Source organism: Arxiozyma heterogenica (assembly GCF_036370985.1).
Source record: "Arxiozyma heterogenica strain weizmannii chromosome Unknown scaffold_17, whole genome shotgun sequence".
Classification (NCBI taxonomy): domain Eukaryota; kingdom Fungi; phylum Ascomycota; class Saccharomycetes; order Saccharomycetales; family Saccharomycetaceae; genus Arxiozyma; species Arxiozyma heterogenica.
In genome coordinates, this window is record NW_027042670.1 from 115,205 (window position 1) to 141,711 (window position 26,507).

The 26,507-nt window shown below is 29.4% G+C and overlaps 9 protein-coding genes and 1 non-coding gene across 10 annotated transcripts; 7 read left to right on the forward strand and 3 right to left on the reverse strand.

Annotated features, from left to right (window-relative positions):
• Positions 1–309: 309 nt before the first annotated feature.
• TSL1 (trehalose 6-phosphate synthase/phosphatase complex subunit) lies at positions 310–3,504 on the forward strand (the record flags this gene model as incomplete). The annotated part of the gene is made up of 1 exon (XM_064858039.1): positions 310–3,504. One exon carries the CDS (start codon positions 310–312, stop codon positions 3,502–3,504), a length of 3,195 nt encoding a protein of 1,064 aa, XP_064714746.1.
• A 436-nt stretch (positions 3,505–3,940) lies between these two features.
• PSH1 (ubiquitin-protein ligase PSH1) lies at positions 3,941–5,158 on the forward strand (the record flags this gene model as incomplete). The annotated part of the gene is made up of 1 exon (XM_064858040.1): positions 3,941–5,158. One exon carries the CDS (start codon positions 3,941–3,943, stop codon positions 5,156–5,158), a length of 1,218 nt encoding a protein of 405 aa, XP_064714747.1.
• Positions 5,159–5,638: 480 nt separating this feature from the next.
• AIM39 (Aim39p) lies at positions 5,639–6,856 on the forward strand (the record flags this gene model as incomplete). The annotated part of the gene is made up of 1 exon (XM_064858041.1): positions 5,639–6,856. One exon carries the CDS (start codon positions 5,639–5,641, stop codon positions 6,854–6,856), a length of 1,218 nt encoding a protein of 405 aa, XP_064714748.1.
• Positions 6,857–7,969: 1,113 nt separating this feature from the next.
• HSH49 (U2 snRNP complex subunit HSH49) lies at positions 7,970–8,638 on the reverse strand (the record flags this gene model as incomplete). The annotated part of the gene is made up of 1 exon (XM_064858042.1): positions 7,970–8,638. The coding sequence occupies one exon, from the start codon at positions 8,636–8,638 to the stop codon at positions 7,970–7,972; it is 669 nt and encodes a 222-aa protein (XP_064714749.1).
• Positions 8,639–9,135: 497 nt separating this feature from the next.
• FAA1 (long-chain fatty acid-CoA ligase FAA1) lies at positions 9,136–11,253 on the reverse strand (the record flags this gene model as incomplete). Its single annotated transcript, XM_064858043.1, has 1 exon — positions 9,136–11,253. The coding sequence occupies one exon, from the start codon at positions 11,251–11,253 to the stop codon at positions 9,136–9,138; it is 2,118 nt and encodes a 705-aa protein (XP_064714750.1).
• Positions 11,254–12,466: 1,213 nt separating this feature from the next.
• Positions 12,467–13,582, reverse strand: SFG1 (Sfg1p; the record flags this gene model as incomplete). The annotated part of the gene is made up of 1 exon (XM_064858044.1): positions 12,467–13,582. The coding sequence occupies one exon, from the start codon at positions 13,580–13,582 to the stop codon at positions 12,467–12,469; it is 1,116 nt and encodes a 371-aa protein (XP_064714751.1).
• Positions 13,583–18,790: 5,208 nt separating this feature from the next.
• On the forward strand, positions 18,791–19,921 carry SPS4 (Sps4p; the record flags this gene model as incomplete). Its single annotated transcript, XM_064858045.1, has 1 exon — positions 18,791–19,921. The coding sequence occupies one exon, from the start codon at positions 18,791–18,793 to the stop codon at positions 19,919–19,921; it is 1,131 nt and encodes a 376-aa protein (XP_064714752.1).
• A 1,298-nt stretch (positions 19,922–21,219) lies between these two features.
• Positions 21,220–21,660, forward strand: RPL20B (60S ribosomal protein eL20 RPL20B; the record flags this gene model as incomplete). Its single annotated transcript, XM_064858046.1, has 1 exon — positions 21,220–21,660. One exon carries the CDS (start codon positions 21,220–21,222, stop codon positions 21,658–21,660), a length of 441 nt encoding a protein of 146 aa, XP_064714753.1.
• Positions 21,661–22,173: 513 nt separating this feature from the next.
• On the forward strand, positions 22,174–23,034 carry DGK1 (diacylglycerol kinase; the record flags this gene model as incomplete). The annotated part of the gene is made up of 1 exon (XM_064858047.1): positions 22,174–23,034. The coding sequence occupies one exon, from the start codon at positions 22,174–22,176 to the stop codon at positions 23,032–23,034; it is 861 nt and encodes a 286-aa protein (XP_064714754.1).
• A 2,243-nt stretch (positions 23,035–25,277) lies between these two features.
• PWA37_001416 lies at positions 25,278–25,351 on the forward strand. The gene has a single exon. It is a non-coding gene; the product is annotated as a tRNA-Val (tRNA).
• The last annotated feature ends 1,156 nt before the right edge of the window (positions 25,352–26,507 follow it).

Below are 26,507 nucleotides of genomic sequence, written 5' to 3' on the forward strand. Positions count from 1 at the left end.
AAAGAGTGAAAATAATAACAATAACAACAACAATAGGGGGGGAAGCGCTGGAGAAAGAGGGAGGTCCACTGAAATTTGCTTGCGAAGTTTCTTTAAGATCTGAAACTAGAAGTGCTTGAAGTTTTATACAAATCTTGGTAAGGGGTAGGATTTATAAACATATAACTACTGAATGGTTTACAGTATCTTTCCGTCTAAATACCTGTTAAAAAAGTTAACTTAAGAAGACTACCCACATACACATACACACGCATCTGTTTACGTACATACATACATAGATACATACATATATATATATACGTATAGGTTATGACAATTATTGTGGCTTCTTTATTTTTGCCATATCAGCCGGAATTCAAATTAAATGAATCCGAATATGAGACTGCTGAATTGGTAGAATCTAATTTAGTTAAGCTTAACCCTGGTGCAATAGATAATATCAAGGGAAAAAGGTCTGCCTCAGTGCATTCTCCTACACCTTTCATTAACAGAAGCAATAGGTCCAGTTCTGTCCATTCTACTAAACCTTTCATTACAAACCAGCATAACGATAACTCTTTAGCACCAGACAATAACAAACCAAATACTTCTCGCGAGACTTCTGCTGTTATCGAAAATAATGAAATAGATGTCACTTCAGAGCAATTTTTAGAAAATTTAACTACTAATTTCAATAGGTCTTCTGTTTCTGGTGCGACTAACCGTGTCAGTTCCCCAATTCTAGGTAAATCTCCCCCGGCCAACACTACATCTATCGAGGATTTCTTCTTATCTAAAAATACTATCAATCCAAACTCTACTCCAATTGTTTCTACTGCTACGAGTACCACCGCTACCCCTAGTACTACCACTGCCACTACCACCACCAATATGGATGGAACCTCTGCTACCAGCCCTAGAACTGCTGCTAACAATTGGTCACACCATCCTATAAACGACTCTTTCACTTTACACACTGTGTTCGATACTGTTACCCAACAAACCTCAATACCAATAGGTTCTAAAACTACTGTTGTCAGACCTAAATCCAGAGCTGTGCCTGATTTCAATTCTTCTATGTACGACATAGATAGAATTAAACAAAAGGAACAACAGTTTCATAGTGCCCCAGCTATGAAAAGAGTCCATGTAGTTCCAGAGAAACCAGCAATAGACAGCCCTGCTAATATTGAAGAAAAACAAGAAGGGGGTCAAAAGGATGACGATTATACCTCTGATTTAGAGACTGATGGCAAGGAAAAATTTGTGGTTCCGAAATTTGGTGGGTACTCAAATAAATCAAAGGCCAAGAGTCTTAGATTACATAATTCTCAAAAATTGTTTGGTCAATTGCCTTGGTCTATTGTTCCCTGTGAGAAAGGTAACGGCGCTTTAAAAAATGCTGTTAATATTGCATCTAAGGAAAAAACCTTAACTGATGATGTCTACTGGGTTGGTACAATGGGTATCCCCACCGATGAACTCCCTATAGACATTTCAAATAAAATTATTAAGGCTTTAAAAAACAATTATAATTGCCATGCAGTAATTAGCGATGATGTTACATTCAAAGGCGCCTACAAAAATTTCTGTAAGCAAATTTTATGGCCAACTTTACACTATCAAATCCCAGATAATCCAAACTCTAAAGCATTTGAAGATCATTCATGGAATTATTACTGTGATCTAAACAAATTGTTTGCAGAAAAGATAGCTCAAGTGTATAAGGAAGGTGATATTATTTGGATTCACGATTATCATTTGATGTTGGTCCCAGAAATGGTTAGAAGTTTATTGCCTAATGCAAAGATTGGCTATTTCCTTCACGTTTCCTTCCCAAGTAGTGAAGTGTTTAGATGTTTTGCTCACAGAGAAAAGATGTTAAAAGGTATACTTGGTGCTAACTCAGTTGGCTTCCAAACCACTGAATACGCAAGACATTTCTTACAAACAACTAATAGATTGTTAATGGCTGATGTCTCCAATGATGAATTGAAATATCAAGGAAAAATCATCTCCATTACATCTATACCTGTAGGCATCGATGCCTTTGCACTAAAGGACCATTTAAGAAGAGACCAAGTTAATCAATGGCGTCGTTTGATTAGAGAAAGATGGAAAGGCAAGAAATTGATTGTCTGTAGAGATCAATTTGATAGAATCCGTGGTTTAAACAAAAAAATGTTAGCATATGAAAGATTTCTAAGAGAGAATCCAAAATACATTGATAAAGTTGTTTTGGTACAGATTTGTCTAGGCAAATCACAGAATGAGGACTTCGAACGGCAGTTGATGTTAACTGTTGATCGAATCAATTCTTTATCTGCTAATATTGGTATGTCTCCACCAGTAGTCTTTTTACATCAAGGTTTAGAATACCCACAATATCTAGCCTTAAATTGCGAAGCAGATTTATTTATGGTCAACACATTTAGAGAAGGTATGAATCTAACATGTCATGAATTCATTATTTCATCTGAAGAGAAAAATGCCCCGTTGCTATTATCTGAATTCACAGGAAGCGCATCAGTTTTAGATGAAGGTTCCATATTAATTAATCCATGGGACATTAGACATGTATCTCAATCAATTAAGGCTGGGTTGGAAATGACTTATGCTGAAAAGAGGAAGCATTGGAAGAGTTTAGTCAAAAGTGTTATTATGCATGATTCCGACACTTGGATTAAATCTTCTTTACAAGACATAAATAATTCATGGGAGACTAATAAAGAAAGATCCACTATTTTTAACCTTGGTTATGATGCATTATACAAAGACTATGAAGATTCAAAGAAAAAATTATTTATCTTCAAAATTACTGAACCACCTACAAGCAGAGTTTTGTCTACATTAAGCGAATTAGCAGCCAACAATATTGTCTTTGTCATGAATTCTCATTCAAAAGTTACCTTAGAACGTTTATACGCTCGTGCATCTAATGTAGGTCTAATTGCAGAAAATGGGGCGTATGTAAGATTAGATGGATCGTGGTATAATATTGTAGAGCAAGTCGATTGGAAAGATGAAGTTATGAAGATTTTGGATGCTAAGATCGAAAGATTACCAGGTGCCTATTATAAAGTAACAGATTCTATGATCAGATTCCATACGGAAAATGCTGAAGACCAAGATCGTGTAGCTGGTGTTATTGGTGAAGCCATCTCCCATATCAATACATTATTTGATGAAAACAATATACATGCATATGTTTATAAAGATATTTTGTTTGTTCAACAAAATGGCTTATCATTATCTGCATTCAAATTCTTGTTGAACTACTTCAACAGTTCGGCTGCACGAGCCAGCGGAGATTCGCAATGCCACATCCAATTTGCTTGTATCTCAGGTTCTTCTTCTCCAATTATTGAACCATTGTTCAAATGTGTTAAAGAAGAAGTTCTTAATGGCAATTTAAAATATGGCCACACAATTGTGTATGGTAACACCACATCAACCAATGCCAAGGAACATGTTGATGGTCTGAATGAATTATTAACAATACTTGAAAAAGTGTCTCAGAAGTAAAATGCAGTAAGTAACAAAACATTTTAATCCTTAAATAATGATACTATATTCTTACCTTCTTTCTCTCCCATCTCCTACATTTATGTATATAATTTTTACATTAATGTTTTTCTATTTATGTGTAACTATAATGATGGTAAAATGTACAGTATATACAGTATATTATTTCCATTATTTTATATGTTTATGTTAACTTATTCTTTGCAAGATACGGTATTTGCAGTTTAATCCGTTATTGCTTTTTTGTTTATACTCAATAAAATATGAAAAATGAAAGGAAAAAAAGGAATATAGTAAAAGGATCGATAATTAGGATGTCATCTGAGTAGAAGTTAGAAGAGCTTAGATAGGAGATAGCATGTACACAAGCAATATAAGTAATTGAGTATACCTCTGTTAAATATATATCAATTGAATAACTATATATCAAAATAAAATGAATCAGGTAGAAAATTTAATTCAATCCCTAAGCAAAAAAAAAAACAAAAAGATTGTTGAAAATTTTCTATCATCCTTACAATGCCATATATGTCATGAACTTATTAATGTGCCAATGATGCTTACATGTGGACACATTTATTGTTATATGTGTTTGAAAAATTGGTTCAAGACTAATGAGACAAGAAGATTAGGTTGTCCAGACTGTAGAAAAGTAGCTGAAGTTGTACCTATATTCAATGCATTTTTAGATAACCAATTAAAATTCATATTGGATTTGATAATAAATGATAATCAATCTAAGAGTTCTGAATGGGGAAAGCTATTATTAGAAAGAAAAGAAGATGAAACTGTCTATAAGAATGATATAGCAAAGGACACAATTTTCGCTAATGTTTTTAAAAATTCTACATTAGCTATAATAGATATGGATGATGATGGTATCCCACGATGTGGAAATTGTCATTGGGAATTGGATCCAGATGATATGGACGATGACGAGGGGGAGAATTTATGCCCACACTGTCATTATAGAATTAGAAATGACGTTATCACTGGAGGGAACTCAGAAAATGTTATGAGCAACTCTGCCAGGAACATTACAAATAATTTAAGAGGACATGAAGATGAATACAGCGAAGGGGAATATGAAGAAATCATTGATGAAATACGAAGATTTAGTGATTCAGATTTAGAAGATGACAGTGATGAGGAAGAAGAAAACGGTAAAACAAATGATAGAGGAATAAGAAAAAGAAAAAGGAAAGATATAGGAGAACTATATGATGATGAAGCTATAGATGAAGATTATAATAGTAGTAATGAACAAAAAAAGGACAAAAAAAAAAAAAAAAAAGAAGAAGAAGAAGAAGAAGAAGAAGAAGAGCATGATTCTGATCTAGATTCATTTGTTGCAAGTGACGATGAATTAAGTGAAGCTGAAGAGTCTAAATCTAACAGAAAGAGAAGACACTCAAAATTCATTGAAGATAAGAGCTCAGAGGATAGTAAAAGAGAATATTCTAGTGACTATAATAGTGATTTCTATGAACATAATGATGGGGATGGGTTTGTAAGTGGTGACAGCTTAGATGATGGTAACAGCATTGAGTCAAATTCTGATGATCATCATACCCTCAGTAGCGATAATGAGGAGTTTGTTAGCTCCAGAAAAAGACTAAGGAAAGCACAAGTAATGACAAGCGATGAAGAATAATGCTTATGTACTTCTATATATACATATATATGTATACATGCATCTAATATCATTTTTGTTCCAATTAACTTTAAGTCTGGTAAACTATTAAATAATCATACTCCTCTATATTATTGTCGTGGCAGTTTTATCTCTATGCAAAATAACATATGTCCATACATATATCTACAAAGTTGATAGCGACACAATAGGGTACGCCAGTATTTCCTTATAAATAGAGAACCAAAAAAAAAAAAAGGTTCTAAGCTGAAAGTCGTAAAATAAGTCCAGAAGATTCACTAAAGAAAAAGCAGTCAATAGTAGAATGATTCTTTACTAAAATATATCGCAGCAATATCATTAATAACAAGCTTTCAACTCCCAGTAAATTTTAAATAGTTACTAATATAAACCAACTCTAGTATAAAGACTATTGTGCTAACAATTTTACAAACAAGAGCGAGACAAAATTGAAAAAAAAAAAAAAAGGAAAACAGAATCATGTTGAACCAAGTATCACATCAATTCTATTATTCTCCATCTTTGCTAAATTTTAGAATTACAGTTAAAAAGAATATATATACTACGATATCAAAAAGCTACCTTTGTTGTAATCATAGATGGCTTAGAACAATCTCAACCACAACACGAAGAAAAATTCCTATTTCATTTAAAAGTGATCCCAATTCCAAAATAATATATAATGACAACAATATTAACCACAATAAATCAAACTTGACTAATAATTATTCACCTGTAGATAGCACCCATTTTTTCACCAACCCAAACAGAGACGAACCATCTTCCAAAATAAATAATTTTCTTTCCTCTACTACAAAATATAATGATAATATACCAGGTATGAGTATAGGAGAGGCTATTAAACAGCATCAGAATAGGAAACGTCGATTTACCATTTGGTTTACATTGTCTACTTTGCTAAGTTTATTTATTGGATACAAAATAATATATAAAGCGGTTTATTTGAAAATGGATTCTTATATTCCATTATTTCCTTGTAATAAATTCCATAAGCTGACTCCCAAAGAAGAACAGAAATTAAATATTAATAATGTCAAAGATTTTATTTATACAAAGTTAATGAGTAAATTGACAAGTCATGATTTTATTAAAGATCATTATGGTGTTCCACTAAGAATTCCATCCACACCGCATAACCAAGTTATTAACAATGATAACGATAAAAATAATAATAGCAATAATAATAATAAATTTCAAAAGTTTAACATATGGTGTGAAGATGAAGATTTGGTCGTATTTGGCATCTTATTCAAACCAAACGATGATATTAGAATAGATGGTAATAATAAAAAATGGCATCTCGTGCCAGGACTATTTAAATGGAAATTTAGTCACCAATCTGTGAATATTATGGAAAGGATCCAAGATATTTTAGATTTTATTGGTCTCAAGTACGATAAAATCATAACTCCAGAAGTGACCTACGATACATTTAAATATGAAGTTCCAATTCATTTTAATGGTAATGGAGACATTAACATCCATGACTCTATAAATAATGATCACCACGCAATGCATATATGTTTCAATGGTGAATTGGGCATTGATGATAAATCAGTTGTTCGTTTTGAAGGAAAGTACCATGTTGATGTGAAATTTGAAGAAATAAGCTTAACAAGAAGGGAAAATGATGGTAATTTAGTCAAGTACATCCTATATAACAATAATGAAAAATAATAAAAACTAATGTATATAAATAAAGAATACTTTAAAAGATATTAATATATATATATATATATATACTAAAAGAAATATAAAGAAAGGTCAAAAAGAAGTATATATAAACTACATAAATGTCAAAGCACATTTTAGGCACAATTTTAAATTAAGAATGCTAGTGCACCAACGATCATTGCACCACCTAAACCATAAGCAGCAACATTTTCCTGGCCATGCAATGGCACAGCAGCATTAGTGCTTGTTGTTGATGAGGTGGTAGTATTACTAGCAGCTTGAGTGAATCCAACGAAAGCAACAATTGAAATAATAACAGTAGAAGGTTTCATTATTGAAGATATAATTAGAAAAGATATTTGATAGAAAGTTTTTGGTCGTATAAGTTCTCGTTTTGAATCTTTTTAGAGTAATATTCTTTAGATATTAATTATATTATATGTATAATATATATAGCAGAAAAGATTAAGTGCATATTATAACAGAATTGAAAATGAGAGTACATTTGATTGGATTCTTCAAAAAACTTTTGAATACCTCAGTATTTATATCATTCATACTAAATTAAGAGTAGGTATGAATGTCATTAGCTTAATTAAAATAAAATAATACCTGGGGAGGTCACATTTCCCTTGACCTTTTTACTTATATGCATTCTCTCCCTTCGTTTATAACATTGATATAACATAATAATACACATAGGCTATTGAAATCAAAAGCTTTATTATTGTTCCATATCCATTCAAAGAAACTTATTTAGTAGCTTGTATCTTCTCCCTAAGACAATTAAGTACCTTATTTTTTGCAAAACAACAGTTGATAGGCAATTATAATAACAAACACAGGGATATAAACAACTGGAACAATCTGCCAAAGAATTGTAGTGTAGAAGAATATCAAGTTTGAAAAGTTATCAGATAAATATCCCTTTATTAATATATATATTAGACCAACCCTTCAACAATATATGTGCATAAAAGAGGTTCCTTTACGGCAAGAAAAAATATACATATATGAAAATCTAATGAATTATAATAAAAAAAATCTCATAATCAACAAATATATCAATTAAATTATTTAAACCTTTATTTTTTTATCTTATTATGTGCTATTACTTTATAACAATCCGTTCTTTAAGGCTTCTTTGTTTAGCAATCTGTCAATATCATTTCCATATTTTTGACTTCTGTTATTTTCTTTAAATGCATATTCAATAGTGATGACTTTATTTGCTAATAATTGTTTATTAAGCTTATTTATCGCTTCATCTGCATCCTTGTAATTTTTATAATAAATAAATGCACAACGAATACTATTATTATGTACATAGAAAAATTCTGGACTTCTATATAATGGTCCTAATTTATTGAAATATGATTGTAACGATTTATCATCAATAGATTCATCTAACCCCTTGACAAATAATTTAGCAACAGGTGGTTCCAATTTATCATTACTATTAAAAGAGGATATATTGCTTTTATTAATGTTTTTAGAATCTGTAGTATAAATAATTTTCTTGGTATTAACTGCGGATTTCCTTATTTTAAGTAATCTATCATATAAGGAAACAGTATTATGTAAGAGTTTAATAACATATTCAACATCCTTCTCTGTTTCAAATTGGATAAATGCATAGCCTTGGTATTTTTGTAATATTTTATCCTTTGGATATTTTATGTTAACTACTGGAGCTACCTGAATAAATAGTTCATATAATTGCTCTTTAGTTACACGAGGATCGATATTTCCAACATATACACTTGTATCTATATTAGAGTTCATAATAGGTGTATCCACTATTATTGTTTAGGACCAACCGATATGGTTATTTAATGTATATTGGCAACAGCAATAATGTTTTATGTATTGCTCATATTTTTTATTTCGTTTTCTCAAAGATGCATTCTAATAAAGTTGATTCAAACAAGAATTTTTCGATAGTGTAATGAACATATCACTTATAGTACGTAATTAGAACCAAAATAAAAGCAATGCAAAGATAGAAAGATTATTATCTATATATAGATTAATTAGTGGAAGCTGTGACTATTCTTTCTAGGATATTATTATATATACTAAAAGTATTATATTATTCTTTTATCTAAAACAAAACTATTTAATAAACAGTATTTCATATACTAGCAAGTAACTGTTTCCCTAGAATATTCCAAAAGTACTAACAGCACCACATACTAACTTTAGCAACTTATCTGTCTTTTTCTTTTTTCTATATTCCTCTAAACCGAACTTTCATCTCGGCTTTTTAACACTTAAACAGTTCAAGAATTAGAGGCATAAACTTTCTCAACTTGATCCCTAACCTCATCTAAAATCTTTTTTCTTTTTAATTTTTGTGCAGATGTAACATAGCCGTTTTGTGGAGTCCATTCTTCAGGAGCAAATACACAACCTGCAATCAACTCAATGCCAACAAGTCCTTGTTCTTTTGCAGTAGCTAATAAGTCCTGTAAAACAGCATTTTGTAATCTTGAATCTTGAAAATGATGTCCAATTTCTTCTTCATCTTCCAACTTATCATTGGATGAAATGATATTTAATTTCTTAGCCAATGCAATTAATGGCTTGTGATTTGGAACAATGATCCCGATTGGTTTAACTTTAGTTTGATCAGCATATACACAAATATTTTGGACATATTGGTTGGATCTATAAATTGATTCTAATTTTTCCAATGCAATGTATTCACCATTCAAAGTCTTTACTAGATTTTTCTTTCTATCAATAACTTTCAAATGACCATTTGGTTCCCACTGACCAATATCACCGGTCATAAACCAACCATCCTTGGTGATTGCCTTTGCAGTTTCTTCTGGGTTTTTATAATATTCAGATGTAACACATGCACCCTTAATCCAAATCTCACCCTGATTATTCTTAGCAAAATAGCCTAATTCGTCCACGTCTACCAATTTTACAGTAACAGAACCAGTTAAATCACCAGCCACACCAAATTCAAAGTTTGCAGGATCCAAAATACAAGTATTTGCCACAGTCTCGGTTAAACCATATCCAATCAATATTGGACAAATCAAGTTAGTTAAAAATCTTTGGGTACTTTCACTTAATGGAGATCCACCATTTAAAGCTACTCTCAAGTTCCCACCAGTAGCAGCTCTAATCTTTTTAAAGATTAAAGATGCAATTAACCCACCACCAGGCAAGCGAAAACGATCTAGTCCACTCTTCGTATGATAAGCAACCCAGAATATTTTTCTCATAGGCATAGGCAATTGATTAACTTGTTGTATAATACCTTTCTTTACAGTTTCCCATACTGCTGCAACACCTACCATAATAGTAGGTTTGAAAGCTACTAGGTCACCCTCACAGTTGCGTACCGATGTTTTGGTCAATGTTTTAACGTTGGCATAACCAATACAAGAACCCCATAAGATGGATAATAATTCGAATGCTAATTCGAAGATGTGTGCTAATGGTAAGAAACAAATTAATCTATCCGTTGGTTGAACGAAACGAGACACCGGAACATCAGCACCACCGACACCAGCAATAATATTAGCATGAGTTAAGACAACACCCTTTGGATCACCGGTAGAACCCGAAGTGTACATGATACAAGACAAATCCTGTGGTTTTGGCTTATGGATTTCAATGGTATCATTATTGTCTTTACCAAATTGTAAAATTTCATCAAACGAATAAAATCTGATATCTGGACGTAGTTTTAATATTTCTTCCTTTGCTTCATTGGCAGACTTAAAGATCTTACCATTTTGTCTCTTATCATTTGGATTAATAATTTCTGAATGGATCACATATTTTATATTCAAACATGTCTTCAATGGTTCTATTAAAGTTGGTAAAAGCGCATTATCAGTGAAAATTGCAGAAGATTCGGTTTGTTGAATGGAATGAATCAACCCTTTTGCACCTAACGTATCGTAAGCAGTGACAATTGGAATATTTTGAGATTGGGAACCCAAATACATTTGCATCCATTTATGAGAAGTAGAAGCATAGATATGCAACTTATCATTACTGGCAGGAGTCAATCCGATGTGAACTAAACCCTTCCCTAAATAGATCATATTTTGTTCTAGTTGAGAGAATTTAATATATTGATAAGGAGTCAATTCATAATATAACCAAGTCTTTTCGACATCTTGTTTTTTACCATTGATAGTTTTAGTAACGGTCTTTGTTTCTTCATGGATATCAGTTATATTTCTCCAGCCCATGCAATTATTATTCTTGTAACGTTTGCAACATTCTGTAACCAGTTCAAAAACCGAATCACACTGGATGTCTCTTGGAGTTGTTACTGGTGCTTTGGCAGATCGTTGGTTTCTTCTTGGAGCAGTTTCATGCTCATTTTCTGGGTCACCAACTATAACGTTATACTGATATGGAGCCATGGTGTATTAATATGAAAATAAATATATATATATGTATGTATGTATGCACGTATGTAGGTGTGTATACTTGTATTAATAGATGATTGAGCATGCAACGAAATGTCTAAAGCAGATCAATCAACCAATTAATTGAATGTAAACAACTCAACACAACAAGCTATTTATTTGACGGACCTATCAACTGCCACAAGGTTTATATAAATGCTTATTGATTATCTTATTTATAAAATTTAAATAGATTAATTGTTAAAGCAAGCAACTTGAGAAAAAAGTCACAAAATAGAAGACCAAATTACTTATTTCTCTTATCATTCCAACATTCATCGATTAATTGTGTACGTTTATTATGCAACAAACAATTTTTCATTCAAAGTTTGAAATTTTTTATTTTATACCTTTTTTTTTTTTCAATTTTGTTCCCTTATAGAAAAAGTTCAAAATCCGTTAAACTAATGAAAGGAAAAAAGAGACAAGCAAAAAACGGATTAGGGTTAAGAAAACAGATTATGTATTTTTATTTTATGCTCTTATACATTGAGATAGGGGTTTGATGATAATACCAAAAAATATCCGAAGATAGCGAAGTTGCTAAGCGAATCAAAAAGTAAGAGGCGTTGTATTAACTAAGTATATTTCAAGGGTTACACAGTATTATCCAATTTGTGTAAATATCTTTCTGGAAAGTTATAGGGTTGATTTCTCTTTTTCATATTTCTAGGTGAGAGGGGGTAAATTATTCTTGCCATGTGAAAATTGTGGATTATTCTAGGGTTTACACAAAAAAGAAGAGGGCTTCTTTTGAGGATTGAAGAAGTTAGTAGTAGTATGTTTCACGAAAAAGGAACGATACACCCGTAAGAGAATGTTATGGATTATCTTTTTTTTTAGTCTTCTAGAAATTTGACGTTTTATTAGTTATCTTTATTACTAATATTTACAAATAATCATTACATAATATTGGTATTATAATTAATTATATAATCGTTCATACGTTTGCTTATATATATATATATATATATACATTACAACAGGTCACATCCCATAGATGCATAAAGAGAAGAAAGAGAGAAAGAAAAAGAATATGCATAATGATAAACAGACAGAAAGTATCATAATAAAGGTGTTAAAGTAAAGAAATGAATGTAGAAAAAAGAGAGAATAAAAAAATATGTTATAGAGAAAAAAAAAACGAGTCATTAATAAAATCAATCAATCAAGCTGGTACATTCCATCTAACAGTTTTGTTTGGGCGTGTGGTTGGTTCTTCATTGAAATCAATGTTAAATTCATATCCACGAATTAAGGCATAGTCATCTTTTGTAGATATTTGTTCATCTTCTGAATCATAAATATCACCAAAATAAGTGCTTCTCAATTTTTTGTGTTTTTCTTTTATCTTATGATTTACAGGAATCGTTATACGCTCCCAAACACTTTGTATGATAGGAATATTGTAACTTGATTCCTTACTTTTTGAAGTTGATGATGAACAATTATATATACGATGAGACGTTGAAGAAGATGATGCATTGAGCTCAGTTGCATATATTGTAGCATCGTCTAGAGAACCGTTACCAGAACTTACTATAAGATGCAAGCTTCTGGAATCATTTCTGATGATTGGTTTAATAGGAGTCTTGCTCCTATGTTGCGGTATGGATAATCTAACATCCGAATCATTTCTCTTCTTAGAATTTAATGAGGGTAGATTTAACATAAACTCTTCTTCTCTTTTATCTGAATTTATACTTTGTAATTCAATCAAGGTAGAAGGGATAATAGTATTTGGTTTATCCATAGAAGAGTATCTATCTCTAGAGCTCCATGGTAAATAAGGTATGGCATTAAAATCTAGAGGTTTTTTAGGAAGATCCAGGCTGGGAGAGCATGAGGAAACGTCACTTAGTGGGCTTATTGTCTCTAAATCAGAGATAGGAGATTGTGCTTCTAGATCTCTATTCAATCGTTCCCCTAAGATTCCTTCAAAACTGTCTATCATTGTTCTTCTGTGACGAAGTTCTGTTGGAATAGGTGATAATATTGGAACATGAGTATTACCAGCGTAATTAATGTTACTAATATTCCCATTATTTTTTCGTACCTTCTTTGAAAATGAGTTTATCTTTTTTCCACACTTATGTGGTTTGGATGGAGTTAATGTTATATTATTGTCACTATGAAAATTATGATTTTTTGTCTTTTTGTTTGGGGTTGATGGTATAGTTAGCGAATTAATTTCATAATTTTTATGTGGCGGAGTAGATATTGAGACGTTACTTATGAAAGAAGAAAATGAAATAACGGAAGTAGCAGTTGTAAGAGTATTCATGGCTCTTCCAGTATAATGTTAAAAAGCAATAATGGCTTGATCTTTATGCTTTTGTAGTCGTAGTAACGAAAGTTGTATCAGTAATGTACGGAATTGTTATACGCTCAGTTTAATTACTCCGACTTTTATTGTAAATATATAGAGTGTTAGTGGGGTGTCAGTAAAAATAATATTATATATGAAGGAAGGCACCAAACATTATTACAACGTTCGAGAAAGATGACTTTGATTTATCTATTCTAAGAAAAACTGTAAACAATAAAAGGTAAACAAAAAAAAGCGAGAAAAAAAAAGAAACGAAAAAAGAAAACAAAAAAAAAAAAGGTGGAAAGCGGAATGAAGGCACAGGCAATCCAGTTGATTACAATAGCAAGAATCATTAAGACACAAATAATACTCTTTGAATTATACAACTTTTCTTACAAACCGTTCGTATACTTACGTATAGCAGATAACATAGTACGTCTTAAACACTGTGGAGTTTTCATTATTATTTTGGTTTTTAAAGTAGAGAAGGCCTCAAAATTTACGGGTAAAGCTGGATAAGTAGTATGAACATAAACTTTACAAACTTCAAATATTTATTCATGAAGTTGTAGAAGCCTGATTGTCAAATTTTGTTATTGATGTCTTTATATCCTGTCATCCATAAGGGTTGTTGTTTTAGTCTTTTAGATTCATTCTCCTATCTACTCTACTGAGTAAAAAAAACAGCAAATGAGAAAATAAAACTTTCAACTAATCTTGCGCAAAAAGACTAAAATAAGTGTTCACTTTTTTTCCTTTGTCATTTTTTTTGTATTTTTTTGTACAGGTAATAAGAAAAATAGGAAACAATATCCAAATGCAGTTCAAAAAAAAATAATTCCAAGAAATTTTAGTAAAAATTAAAATCTAGAACGTTTTTAAAATTTCATCAATAGAATGTTATTTATGAATATTATCAACTCCAACAAGGAAAATAAGATGGATTCTTTATAATAAAGAATTACGTATAATATGATATAAAGGGTATATTTTTTTTGCACCTAACTGTTTGCAGACTGTTTTATTTTACTTAATGTACAATTGTTTATTGTGTCTATCAATAAATATTCTTAGTAGGTACGTTATATTTTTTTTCTATTCATAGAAATACAAGTACTAGTAGAATAGAAATATTTTGAAGTTCTTTTGAGTACATGTCTTTGGTTTAATGTTTTAAAAAAGATGTTCAGAATGTTAGTCTTATTTATAGAATATTACCTTTGGTCATTTAAAACTCAAAAATGATTTATTTTGAAACTTCATTAGATTACTATTTTGGGTAAAAATTTTCAAATAGTTAGATTTGTTTTCCTCCCTAGCTACGTACGAACCTTGAGGAAAGTAATTTGACCAATATCAGGCTTTTTGCGTTTTGAAATAAGAGAAAAATACGATTAGCTAAATATGTAGTGTTTAACTAGATCTTAAGTACACTTATTGAATAATTATATAACATAAAGAAAGGCCGTCACATTTGATATATTAATGGTAATATTAGGTATTTGACAATGTATACAGAAAACTATAGCAAGAGAAGAACAAAAATAACATAGCTTGTTAAATTATGTTTACAATTTTATTCTTGAATTACAAAGTATTTAAATATTGATTCAATTGATGATAATTTACTCTTAGGTATCTTACAACTAATAACAAATTTTATAAATCTTTTTAAAGAAACTGAGAATTTTTACAATGAATCAATTGATATATTTGAACTAACTAATGTTGAAAAGTTTGTCAAATAGTGGAACCAACTATAACACAATGAAGTTAGTGAAAGCAATTACCTGTTATGCAAAATATCAATGAAATTAAATTGGTTATGTTCAATCTTACTGAAAAATAAAAGGACTTATAACACATGCTTTAGTGATTCCAAAAGATGAATTCAATTGTAAAAATTTATTAAATGATATTCAAGAATTATTGATAGTCAGTAAGGTATGTAGAAATGGAGCAACTAGCACATGGCAATACAAAGACCCTACTTTTGGAATTAGAGAATGACTCTCCAGACTGGATTCGATATCAAAAATAAAACGAGAAAATAGCAGAAAAAAAATACGTGAAAATTGTTGGTGATATAAACCGAACTACTTTATTTGTACAGTGGTTGTTATTATGAAAGGTATTGTAGAGATGTTTATTTATTGGTTATGATATAATATAAAAAAAATTTCTTTGTTTATTTTTGTCGAATTTAGAAAATTTTTGTTAATTTTCAATTTCTATACACTTATTCCCGAGCTTATTGTCAACTTGCAGGAAAACAATAATCTCATAATAAGAATTCAGTCATTACAGCAAATCCATGTTGTTTCTGAAATTCAAATATTATTTGATTTTATAATTATATTTCGGGTGATTTCTTCATTTGGAAATTTTTTTCAACATATCGCTTTTTTTTTTCTTCTCACACAAAAATGGCAAATTTAACTTTTTTTTTTGATATATTACTCTATTGTTTATTCATTTGTGACAATTGTGAAAAATAAACTTTTTTTGTTTACTCAATAATCAAATTAGGAAACATGCTGTAACATTTTTTCTTGTGTTTGTTTTGTGATATCCTTTTTACGTAAAATAAGATCAAATTTTATTAATTTGACTTTTATAATAGCATAATATTTATTATTGTTGTTGTTCTTTCATTTCCTGTTTTGTTAATGTGCAGGAACTTTAACTGGTAACATTCTTTTTCAAATTAAATTTGAAACTACTAAACTGAAAACGAAGAAAGTGTCTAGTTCTTAACTCTACTTTACTAGATCTAGAAGTTGAGTTTTATAATCTGAATACAATAACTTATTAGAGGTCATGCTTCTAACAAAAGTGACAAATGTAACTAAGTATTAGTTAGAACTACTTTGGGTTACCGTAGTTAGCAAAGTGTCTTATGGGAACAGAACTTTTAGTATCATTCATCTCTGACAGAAGAATAATTAGTAAAAATATGATAGTATTTGGTAGTAATCTCTTTTTTTAAGGAATGTGACGTCTAAAAGTTTTGAGACATTGATTTTTGGTAATTCAAAGTAATTTTTAATCTAATTGCTTATTCCATTTCATTTCTAAAGATTGTATGATCAGTAATATTAGTTCAACATTTCGTGTTGGATTTCCGATGGGTCTTGCCACGTAATTATTATTCAATAAACATTTTCAATGGCTTGTTTTAAGGTTTTTTTATCGCTCGAAAAGGAAATATAAACCGATCAATTAATTTAGAGTATTCTATAAAAAGTGAGTAAGAAGACAATAATTTTTTCTTCTTTAAGTAAAAGGAATGAACCTCACTGATACAATGTAGATTTATCACTGCCATAGTTATCAAGAAAACAGAGATTGGAATTAAAGCAAAAAAAATAAAAAATAAAACAGAATAAGGAATGTCAACTCTAAGTTGATATTGTCTATATCAATTTTATTTTCCGATCCTGTATAACAAAGGTTTCGAAAATGAAAGGAAAAAAAACGTGTTATATAAATATAGATCAAATTATTGTTTCAGGTGGTTGGTTTTTAAATTGGGTACACATATTGTAATTAATATATCAAAAAGGTTTGTAAGAAGATTTCATATTTTAGAAAAGATAAATAGGCAATTGGAATCTTTCACTTCAGTTGCAATGTAAAACTTGTTGTTTACAATTGTGTAATCAACGATTATAATAATTATTTTTTAAATGATGTTCTAAATTTTTATTTCTATAGTATTCAGAATTCAACTTTGTTGTAATTTTAATTGATGAAAGTCTAAGATTGGAAAACGTTTTTTCTTATAAAAATAGTTCTTCGAATACATTTATTTTTTTAACAGAAATAATATATTAAAGAATAATATTAATCATATCGTATGAAATTGTGAATACATAAATTAATTGATAGTTAATGAAAAAATCTTTATGCTTTTAAGGCAATCAATTATTTTCATATAATTGAGTTCTTTTAAATATTGAAATTCATATTTTGGTATTATGAATTTTGAAGAATGTGTTCTTTTCAAAAAAATCAAAATTGTAATATCAATGAGTAAATTTTTTTTGGGAAGGTATATAATACATAGGTATTCTTTACTTATCATTGTATCTTTTTTTGAGGTTATTAAACATGATATCACATATTTTGTTAATTTCGACTTTGAAAAAAGATGCTAATTTTGATTTTGCCAAAAAAGAGTAAATTAGATATTTTATGATGGTTACAAAATTTTCAATGTCTTCAAAATATTAGCGTCTATATATAAATCTTTTCAGAAGTTTAAAAAAAAAATGAGGGAAGGAAGGAAGTTGCAAAACAATCTTGAATAATTTCAAAATTTTTTTAGAAATATATTAAAAATATCTTATTACATTGATTATCTCTTTTTCATCATTTAATTGGAATATTTTAGATAAGTATTTTTAATGTAAAAGATAAAAGCATCAATATTATTATTAAACTGAAAATTACTTACGATTGTATATATGTAATGTTTGGGAAAAAGCTGTTTTTTGTCATCTTTCAAAAAACTTCTTACCTAATCTTTTTGTAACGCCAAAAACATACATAGTGAAATTTAAATTGTAAAATATGATCTCCTACATAAAGATATATTGAAATGTAATATAAATCTATTTCTTTAGGGAACAAATAAAATATTTCAAGTTCGAAAAACTATTCGATGAATTTCAATAAGTGATTTGTAGTATTATTAATATGTTCAGCTGGACGATTTCTTTAAATTAAATTTACTTTATATTCTATTCAAGTAGCTTTGGGTAAACCTACTTAAAAGAATATAAGTTTTTCCAAGAATAGTAATTTTTTAACTTTAATAATTGTATAAAAATGATAATATATGCCTAAGTGCATATAGAATTTTTCGATTTGTTATAGAATTAATATATGTAATTTAAACTATATAAAAAATATTTTTTGTATGAATAAAGATATTAACAGAAATATACTGATTATAAGGAATATTAGCACTAGTCTAATTAGAAAATAAATAAGCACGTTTTACTAAAACAAAATTGATAGCAAAATGATTTTTTCTTAAATTAACGAATATAGCAATAGCATTTTGGCAAAATAAAATTCATTAAAATTGGATTTTATTTATTGAAAATTTTGTAAATATTTAAAGGAGTGGTTCATTTCTTTTATGGTTCTTATCTTTTAATTTCAACTCCATCTATGACGGAAAAGAATAACAAAATGCCAAAAATATTTCATAGAAAATCTAAAATGTCAAGTTTAAATAATATAGTTGAGCCACAAAAATCAGTTGAACAATCTCAACATGATGTACAGGAGATAAATGAGAATTACTCTGCTAAATTAAACAATATATCAAATAATAAACAACATAGTCAATTTAGAACTATCCAGTATTTGAAGAGTTTTCCAATTGTCCAAGAAACACAATCACATGCAAATAATTGTGCAGTCACAAGAGTGGTTATTGCAAGTGTAGAACCTGTTTTGGTTAAAATAATTAATTCTAAACCTATAAAAATTGTGTCTCCGATTACAAATTTTGTAGATAAAATTGGATTTTCGTCACTAAAATTAACTGAAAAGTTAATCCCTTCAATTAAAACGAAAACTTTTAAGAAGTTGGGAGATGATATGATGATACCTGTTAAAAAAACCAAAAGCATAACCAAAAGAATAAAATCTTCAATGGTTACTAAAACCCAAAAATATGTTTATAAACCAACTCACTCTCAAATCATACATTTTAGAAAATATTACAATGAAAAAATTTATGATACTAAAGGAAAACCTTTAGTCAGAGGTGCTTTCGATCCAGTAATATTACCATTAAATAATGCCTTTGAAAATTCAACACATAAATATTTTCCAGATGGTAAAGCTGTCTATGGTTCTTTTTCATGTGAATTTGATAGAAGTGTGGCGTTATCTTTTAGACTAATTCAAAATATCATTCCCGCATTGGGATCCAAGACTAAAACGATTATTTTATGGCCCTTAGTTTATATGCAACATGCTAATTTTGTCTTAAACAGACACTTAGATATGCAACCCAACCTCTGTGTTAGTAACAGTGGTAGAGCAACATACGGCTCTATTAAAGAGCTGTATCATGAATTCATAAACAATACTAAGAAGAAAACCCCATTAAAATATTTTACTAAAAGAAATTTTGAAGAAAAAGTAGATATTGCCACAACTAATCCTGTTACTGTACATGGGAGTATACCTCATACAGTAATTGAAACTACAGCTAGCACTGAAAAACCATTAGTCAACAATATAATAGAACATGTTTATTCACCATTTGAAACAAGTTTTACAACATAGCAAGTTGAAGCAGTCTATTAAAAACTGAAATTTTAAGTGTACTTATCCAACTTTAAAAAATACATATCTTTTTGGTGTTTGATTTCAAAATATCTTTTATTCAGAATAATAAATATATATCTTTATTTTTATACTTTTTTATATATTGCTATATAGTTACTTTAAATCAATATTCCTTTTTATTTTTTTTTTTTTGATTTTCTTTTTACATTCTCTGGACTGTTTTACATCCGTACATACTTCTATAAATTTTATTTGTTTTTGTTTTTTTTTTTTTAAATTTCAATAAGTTTTCCGGCTTTGTCAAAAAATCACATTAATGTGTTAATTTCGGTAGTTTTTTAAACAAAAAAACAAACTCATTGGAAAGAATATTCGATATCGAAACAGTTATCCTCTTGAGAAGTTAACAAATGTTTAGAAAGAAGCCAAAGTATCCCAGTCTCAATTCCAAACTCCAACTTACACAGAAACCCGCTTGGTAACACCTCATTTTTTCGTCACAGGAAAATTCTTTCTAATCTGCCCGAACCAGTTTCCCAATATGGGGGGAAAAAGGAAAATAACCATGTCCCACCTTTAGTAAACGTATTGTAGCAAAATGGGCTTTGTGGTGTATGAATGAATTTAACAAAACGTATTGTACCATCTTCTTATTGTGTGCCATACATTATGGGCGTCTTGTATAAAACTGGCACCTGCTGGCACCTTGAAAGTTCATACTAAGACAAGCGAAGAGGAACCAGACTACTGAAAAAGTGAGTAAGAATATGAATAGCAGATAACAGGACCGTTTGATTGAGAGATAGATGATGTTACAAAATTAATTCTGTAAGATTAATTATAATTCATGATTTACGTGGAATAATGTATGCATAGATGATAATATATGATCCATATTTCCCTCCATAGGATGTAAATTTGGAAAAAGATTTAAAATCATACAATTGTATATTTTGGAAATTGAGTTTGGTTATATTGTCCATATAAAATGTTTATCTGAAGTGACTATTAAATGGATTATTTTCTATTTACGAGATATGTGGTGTTAATTTAGTCTAATATTATCCACAACTCTCTCAGGTCTTGGCCACCTGTTAAAGCAAGTTTTTATGGTATTAGGAAAATGCTTACTAACAAACCAAGTTTAACATTAAGTTTGTACTTTGTTATAACTGATGTGTTAACAATTCTATTTTGCGTTTTATTTTTTTTAAATAGTGGCTAATTTAAGAGAATATCAAGTTATTGGTCGTAAGTTACCAACTGAATCCGTTCCAGAACCAAAGTTGTTCAGAATGAGAATCTTTGCTCCAAATGAAGTTGTTGCCAAGTCTCGTTACTGGTACTTCTTACAAAAATTACACAAGGTTAAGAAGGCCTCTGGTGAAATCGTTTCTGTTAACCAAATCACTGAAGCTCACCCAACCAAGGTCAAGAACTTCGGTATCTGGGTTAGATACGATTCCAGATCTGGTACTCACAACATGTACAAGGAAGTTAGAGACGTCACCAGGGTTGATGCCGTCGAAACTTTATACCAAGACATGGCTGCTAGACACAGAGCTAGATTTAGATCTATTCACATCTTAAAGGTCGCTGAAATCGAAAAGACTGCTGATGTCAAGAGACCTTACGTCAAACAATTCTTGACCAAGGACTTGAAATTCCCATTACCACACAGAGTCCAAAAGTCTACCAAGACTTTCTCTTACAAGAAGCCATCTACCTTTTACTGAGTTCATTACAATATTCTTATATATCTATATTAATATTTTCATTTAGGTTAATTGTATAATTTAGTAACTAGGTATCCTTTAATTTTAAAGTATGAACATATATAACATTACCAATATTTAGTGACAGATGTCAAGATATACAACGATTACATCATATGCAAATATATGAGTTCGTGATATGTAAAGGCAGATAATGTGTGGATCCACTCTTTGCTATTATCTATGTATATCGAACATTCTCATTTTGCCCATGTGAAATTTTATAATCTTTGAAAAAGTTTTCAAAACAGAGAAAAAATCAAATATGTAATAGTATACCTCGTTTTTAATAATATAGATAACTACAACTTGTATTTATTTAAATCAAAACTGACTTATGTAATTTTTAACTTATACAAGAAGATATTATTCTACTTCCATTTACAACAATAATATGCTTTCAGCCTATAGTTGACCAGTTGCTCATTACTTTATAAAATTCAGAAGAAGACATAAATTTTATCTAACGTCGTCATGTCAGAAGTAAAAGATACAGTTAATAGTAAGCTCCATGATGAGGATATGTCCTCCTTATCAAAAAGAAATATCAAACAAGGAGCAGGGAAAGTTTTATCAGTGTCAACAACGGAGAATGTTAGTGATGAAGACGTTCATCTACCTGTTACAGAAATACATATAAAGTCACATGAATGGTTTGGTGAGTTTGTTACAAGACATGAAGTACCACGTAAAGTTTTCCACTCCTCGATTGGATTTATTACACTATATTTATATACACAAGGTGTGTATTATAAGAATGTCATCAAACCATTGGTAATAGCTTTTGTAATTATTTTTGCGTTAGATGTATTAAGATTACATTGGCGTTTCTTCAACGTTCTTTACTGCCATGTTGTAGGTCCATTAATGAGGAAAAAGGAAGTACATACCTATAATGGTGTCTTGTGGTATCTTTTGGGATTAATACTTTCATTCACATTTTTTTCAAAAGATGTAGCTATGATTTCTTTGTGCCTTCTAAGTTGGTCCGATACTGCAGCTTCCACATTTGGTAGAAAATATGGTCATTTAACACCTAAGTTAACTAAACATAAGTCATTAGCTGGTACACTGGCTGCTTTTATTACAGGAGTAATCACATGTTATATGTTTTATGGCTTTTTTGTGCCAACTTATGGTAGTACCAATACCAATGGGATGATAATGTGGACTACTGAAACAAGTCGACTAACTTTACATGCATTAGCATGGCTAGTAGGTTTAGTTGCTGCGTTAAGTGAAGGGATTAGCATTTTTAACTGGGATGATAATTTTACAATTCCTGTTCTCTCATCTATTTTTCTTCACTTTGTAATTTATTTGTTTTATATATGATAAACGGTTTGTATACATAACCTACTGTTTATTGAGTAACTATCTATTTCAGATTTCTTACTGTTTGAGGAGAAACTTTAATATGTTTATCTTTTTACCGCTTTAAGAACATTCTTTACATCAAAATTGAAATGGATCAAAAATACTAGTAGTACTATTATTCTCAAAAGTAGCCTTCACATTGTAGACCCAACTTCAGGACAAACCTAAGTTTACAGTTATCAGTCGAGAACTTACATACAACCATAATTTCAAGAAAATAACGAAAATTTTATCTTATATAAACATTTATACGTATCAAAAAAAAAAAAAAAAAAAATCAAAAGAAGCTTGTTAAAAAAATTTATGTTAGTCTAACAAAAAAGATAAACTATTTATTTATAACTATATTTTAGCTTACTATAATCTTTGTAATATTGATTCGGAAGGTGTATTTAATTTAAGAGACTCTAGGTATTAATATATTATATGTTGATACTGTCAACTACATTAATACATGCAAAATATATTTGATTACTTTTGTTAAAAAAAAAATAGGATAAAAAGAATTGTTTTTTTTAACTTTGATAAAAACACACAGAGAATTTTCTCAACTAATATATTAAAAAAATGAAGTTTAATTTTATGCTGTAATATTTATTACTTATGGAATGCATTTAAGATACATTTTAAAAAGATATATGTAATAGACATCCATGATTGGTATGTGTAAAAAAAATAATATGAAATTATGTTAAAAGCTAAAAAGAAAAGTAAGATCAACATAATTTCCTCTTAAATGAGATTCTATACTAGCACTACTTTACATAGTTACCATTAACAACGAATATTCATTCTATTAAATGGGATTTTCTTCTAAATATTCATAACTTATCATTATGTTACCAATTTCATGTTTCTAAGATTTCTGTATAAATGTCTCTGATTAACGGATTTAATTGAGCCTAAAATACATACAAAAGGAGAATATCTTCAAAGACTAATTTATTTTCTTCAACTCTTCTTCCATATATTATTTATATAAAACATATAATAAAAACAAACAACAAGATCTAGAATAAGAAGTAAGAACATGCCTTGTATAAGATGCCCTAATTAGAAATCCTAAAATACATAGTTCGTGGGTAATGCCGAATGTGGAGGCAAAGGACTTGGAACAAGTGAAACTGTGAGTCCAGATTGTGAGTGTATTCAAACAAACAATCATCAGATTAACATTGATGGCGAAACACTAAAAAAAATATTTTATAAACCTTTGATTATTTAGAAATGATGTTAGAGGTAATTTTCAGCTTTAACATTGATATTCTATCTAATAGGTTCCACCTAGAAAAAAAACTACAATAATAATAATTATTGGGAATGAGTGCCTATAGTAATTGGATAAATAGTAAACATTCTCAATATTATATTAAACAGATTTAGTATACAAAATTATAATAAAGTTCTTCACTTTTTTCTCTATATACAACATAGAAATAATAATATACAAAGATTGTAAATAAGATAAAAATAATGTATGATGAAATCCTTGGCTTTATATATGTTAACATTCAACCATTTTCCTCTACGAACAGTAAGATATTTAATGAACAAACTCAACAACTTTTGGTGACCTCTCAACGATTATTACCCAACAATTTATCGTTTAGTGTCTGCTAAAATCTTATTGTTCTATCTATTTCATTATAGAATATTCTATTTCAACAATAATAACTAAAACTAATATACCTAATAGTTAGGATTAACCAATTATATAATTTGTAAGTGTTTATATGTGTTGGAAAATGTGAGTTCATTACTGTCATTTCCATAAGAATTATTTTTAATTAGTCTTTCTGTATATTATGTGGTGCACGAATGTACCATAATTTCAGGTAGACACTTTGTTTTTCATCAAATATATTTTTCACAGATTTGAAAAGAAATGAAAAACTTTAAAAGAAGACTTGAAGTAAATACAAGAATTTATACTGTATACACTTTATAATAAGTATATACATGTATTTAGTACACAATGAAGAAGCATCTATAACTTAATGATTTCTGTCATTACCATGGACGCTAGGAGCTCCAAATTCCAACAAAAATAATTCTTATTGAAATGACAGTAATAAACTCTCATTAGCAAAAAGACAATACATTGCAGTACATAATACTAATATAGCATATATAAAACATATCTTACAATTTCGATTGTAATTAGAGTACAATCTATCCAACGCGATTCCTGCTAAGATCGAGTTCTAATAGTGTAGTGGCTATCACGTTGTCTTCACACGGCAAAGGTCCCGAGTTCGATCCTCGGTTAGAACACATTTTGAGTAGCAACGTTTTTGCATCATGCAGTATCCCTGATATTACTGTTTAGGTTTTGTTTAGAAAAATAAGGGTTGGCGATATTTTTCTAAACTTTCCTTTTTGCAAAATTTTACAAACATAGATAAAAGCAGGAGTAACCAACATAAGTACAAGAGAGCAACTAAGAAGCAAGCAAGGAACAAGGAATCAAGGATTACATAAGTTTAGATATATAGTATATAAGTGTATACTATTAGGTTATCTTAGATTAGGGATATAGATATATAGATATATAGGAATATTACATCTAGAGATATAGAAAGAGTCTATATCTTATATCTATCCAAGTGAAATATTATTGAGATTTGAACAAGAATTACTATTATCAGAAACACATGATCTCAGGGTTATTACACATCACTTATTACGGTGAGTATGTATTATAGGTTTTATCAGTGTATAAGGATAGACAATTTTTGATGTTGTAATAGATAATAAACCTATTACGAGAGGTATACTCTTCTAAACACTAAAATAGATAAATATTGCTTGATCGGTTCTCTATATGTGCTATATAAACTATGCTGTACACAAGAGATAAAGTAACATAAAAATACTTATGCTGCTGTAAGCAAGAGAAACAAGAAAAACAAGAATATCGTCGTCGACTTAAGAGTTCCATGATCGTTTATAGTGATATCAGGATTCCATGTGTCAGAGATGTAATAGTATTCCAGATATCAATATGCTAGGTCTGTAAAATAATTCCTTATCATATATCCATCCAAGTAAGTTATCAATATTACTATCGTTTCTTAATCAGCCACTATTAAAACTTTATACACTGTAGTATCACATGAGAAGTACAAATATTCATAAAGAACATATTTGTGACGTGCGCACATACAATATGTAATTGTAATTGATGATAATATTTTATAAGAGATAGAATCTTCTAAAATATAAAATAAGATAAATAAATCTTAATTATTTTCCAAATATATGATACACAAAACCGTACTCCATATAAAGAATAGTGTAGGAAAATACACCTATAAACGTTAAGTTTTTAAATATGAAAAACATGGATATTGACATCATTTATAAAGTGAACAAAGTTGTTGACAGTAACATTAGGTGATTTATGTCACAGAACTTCTAAATCTGTGATA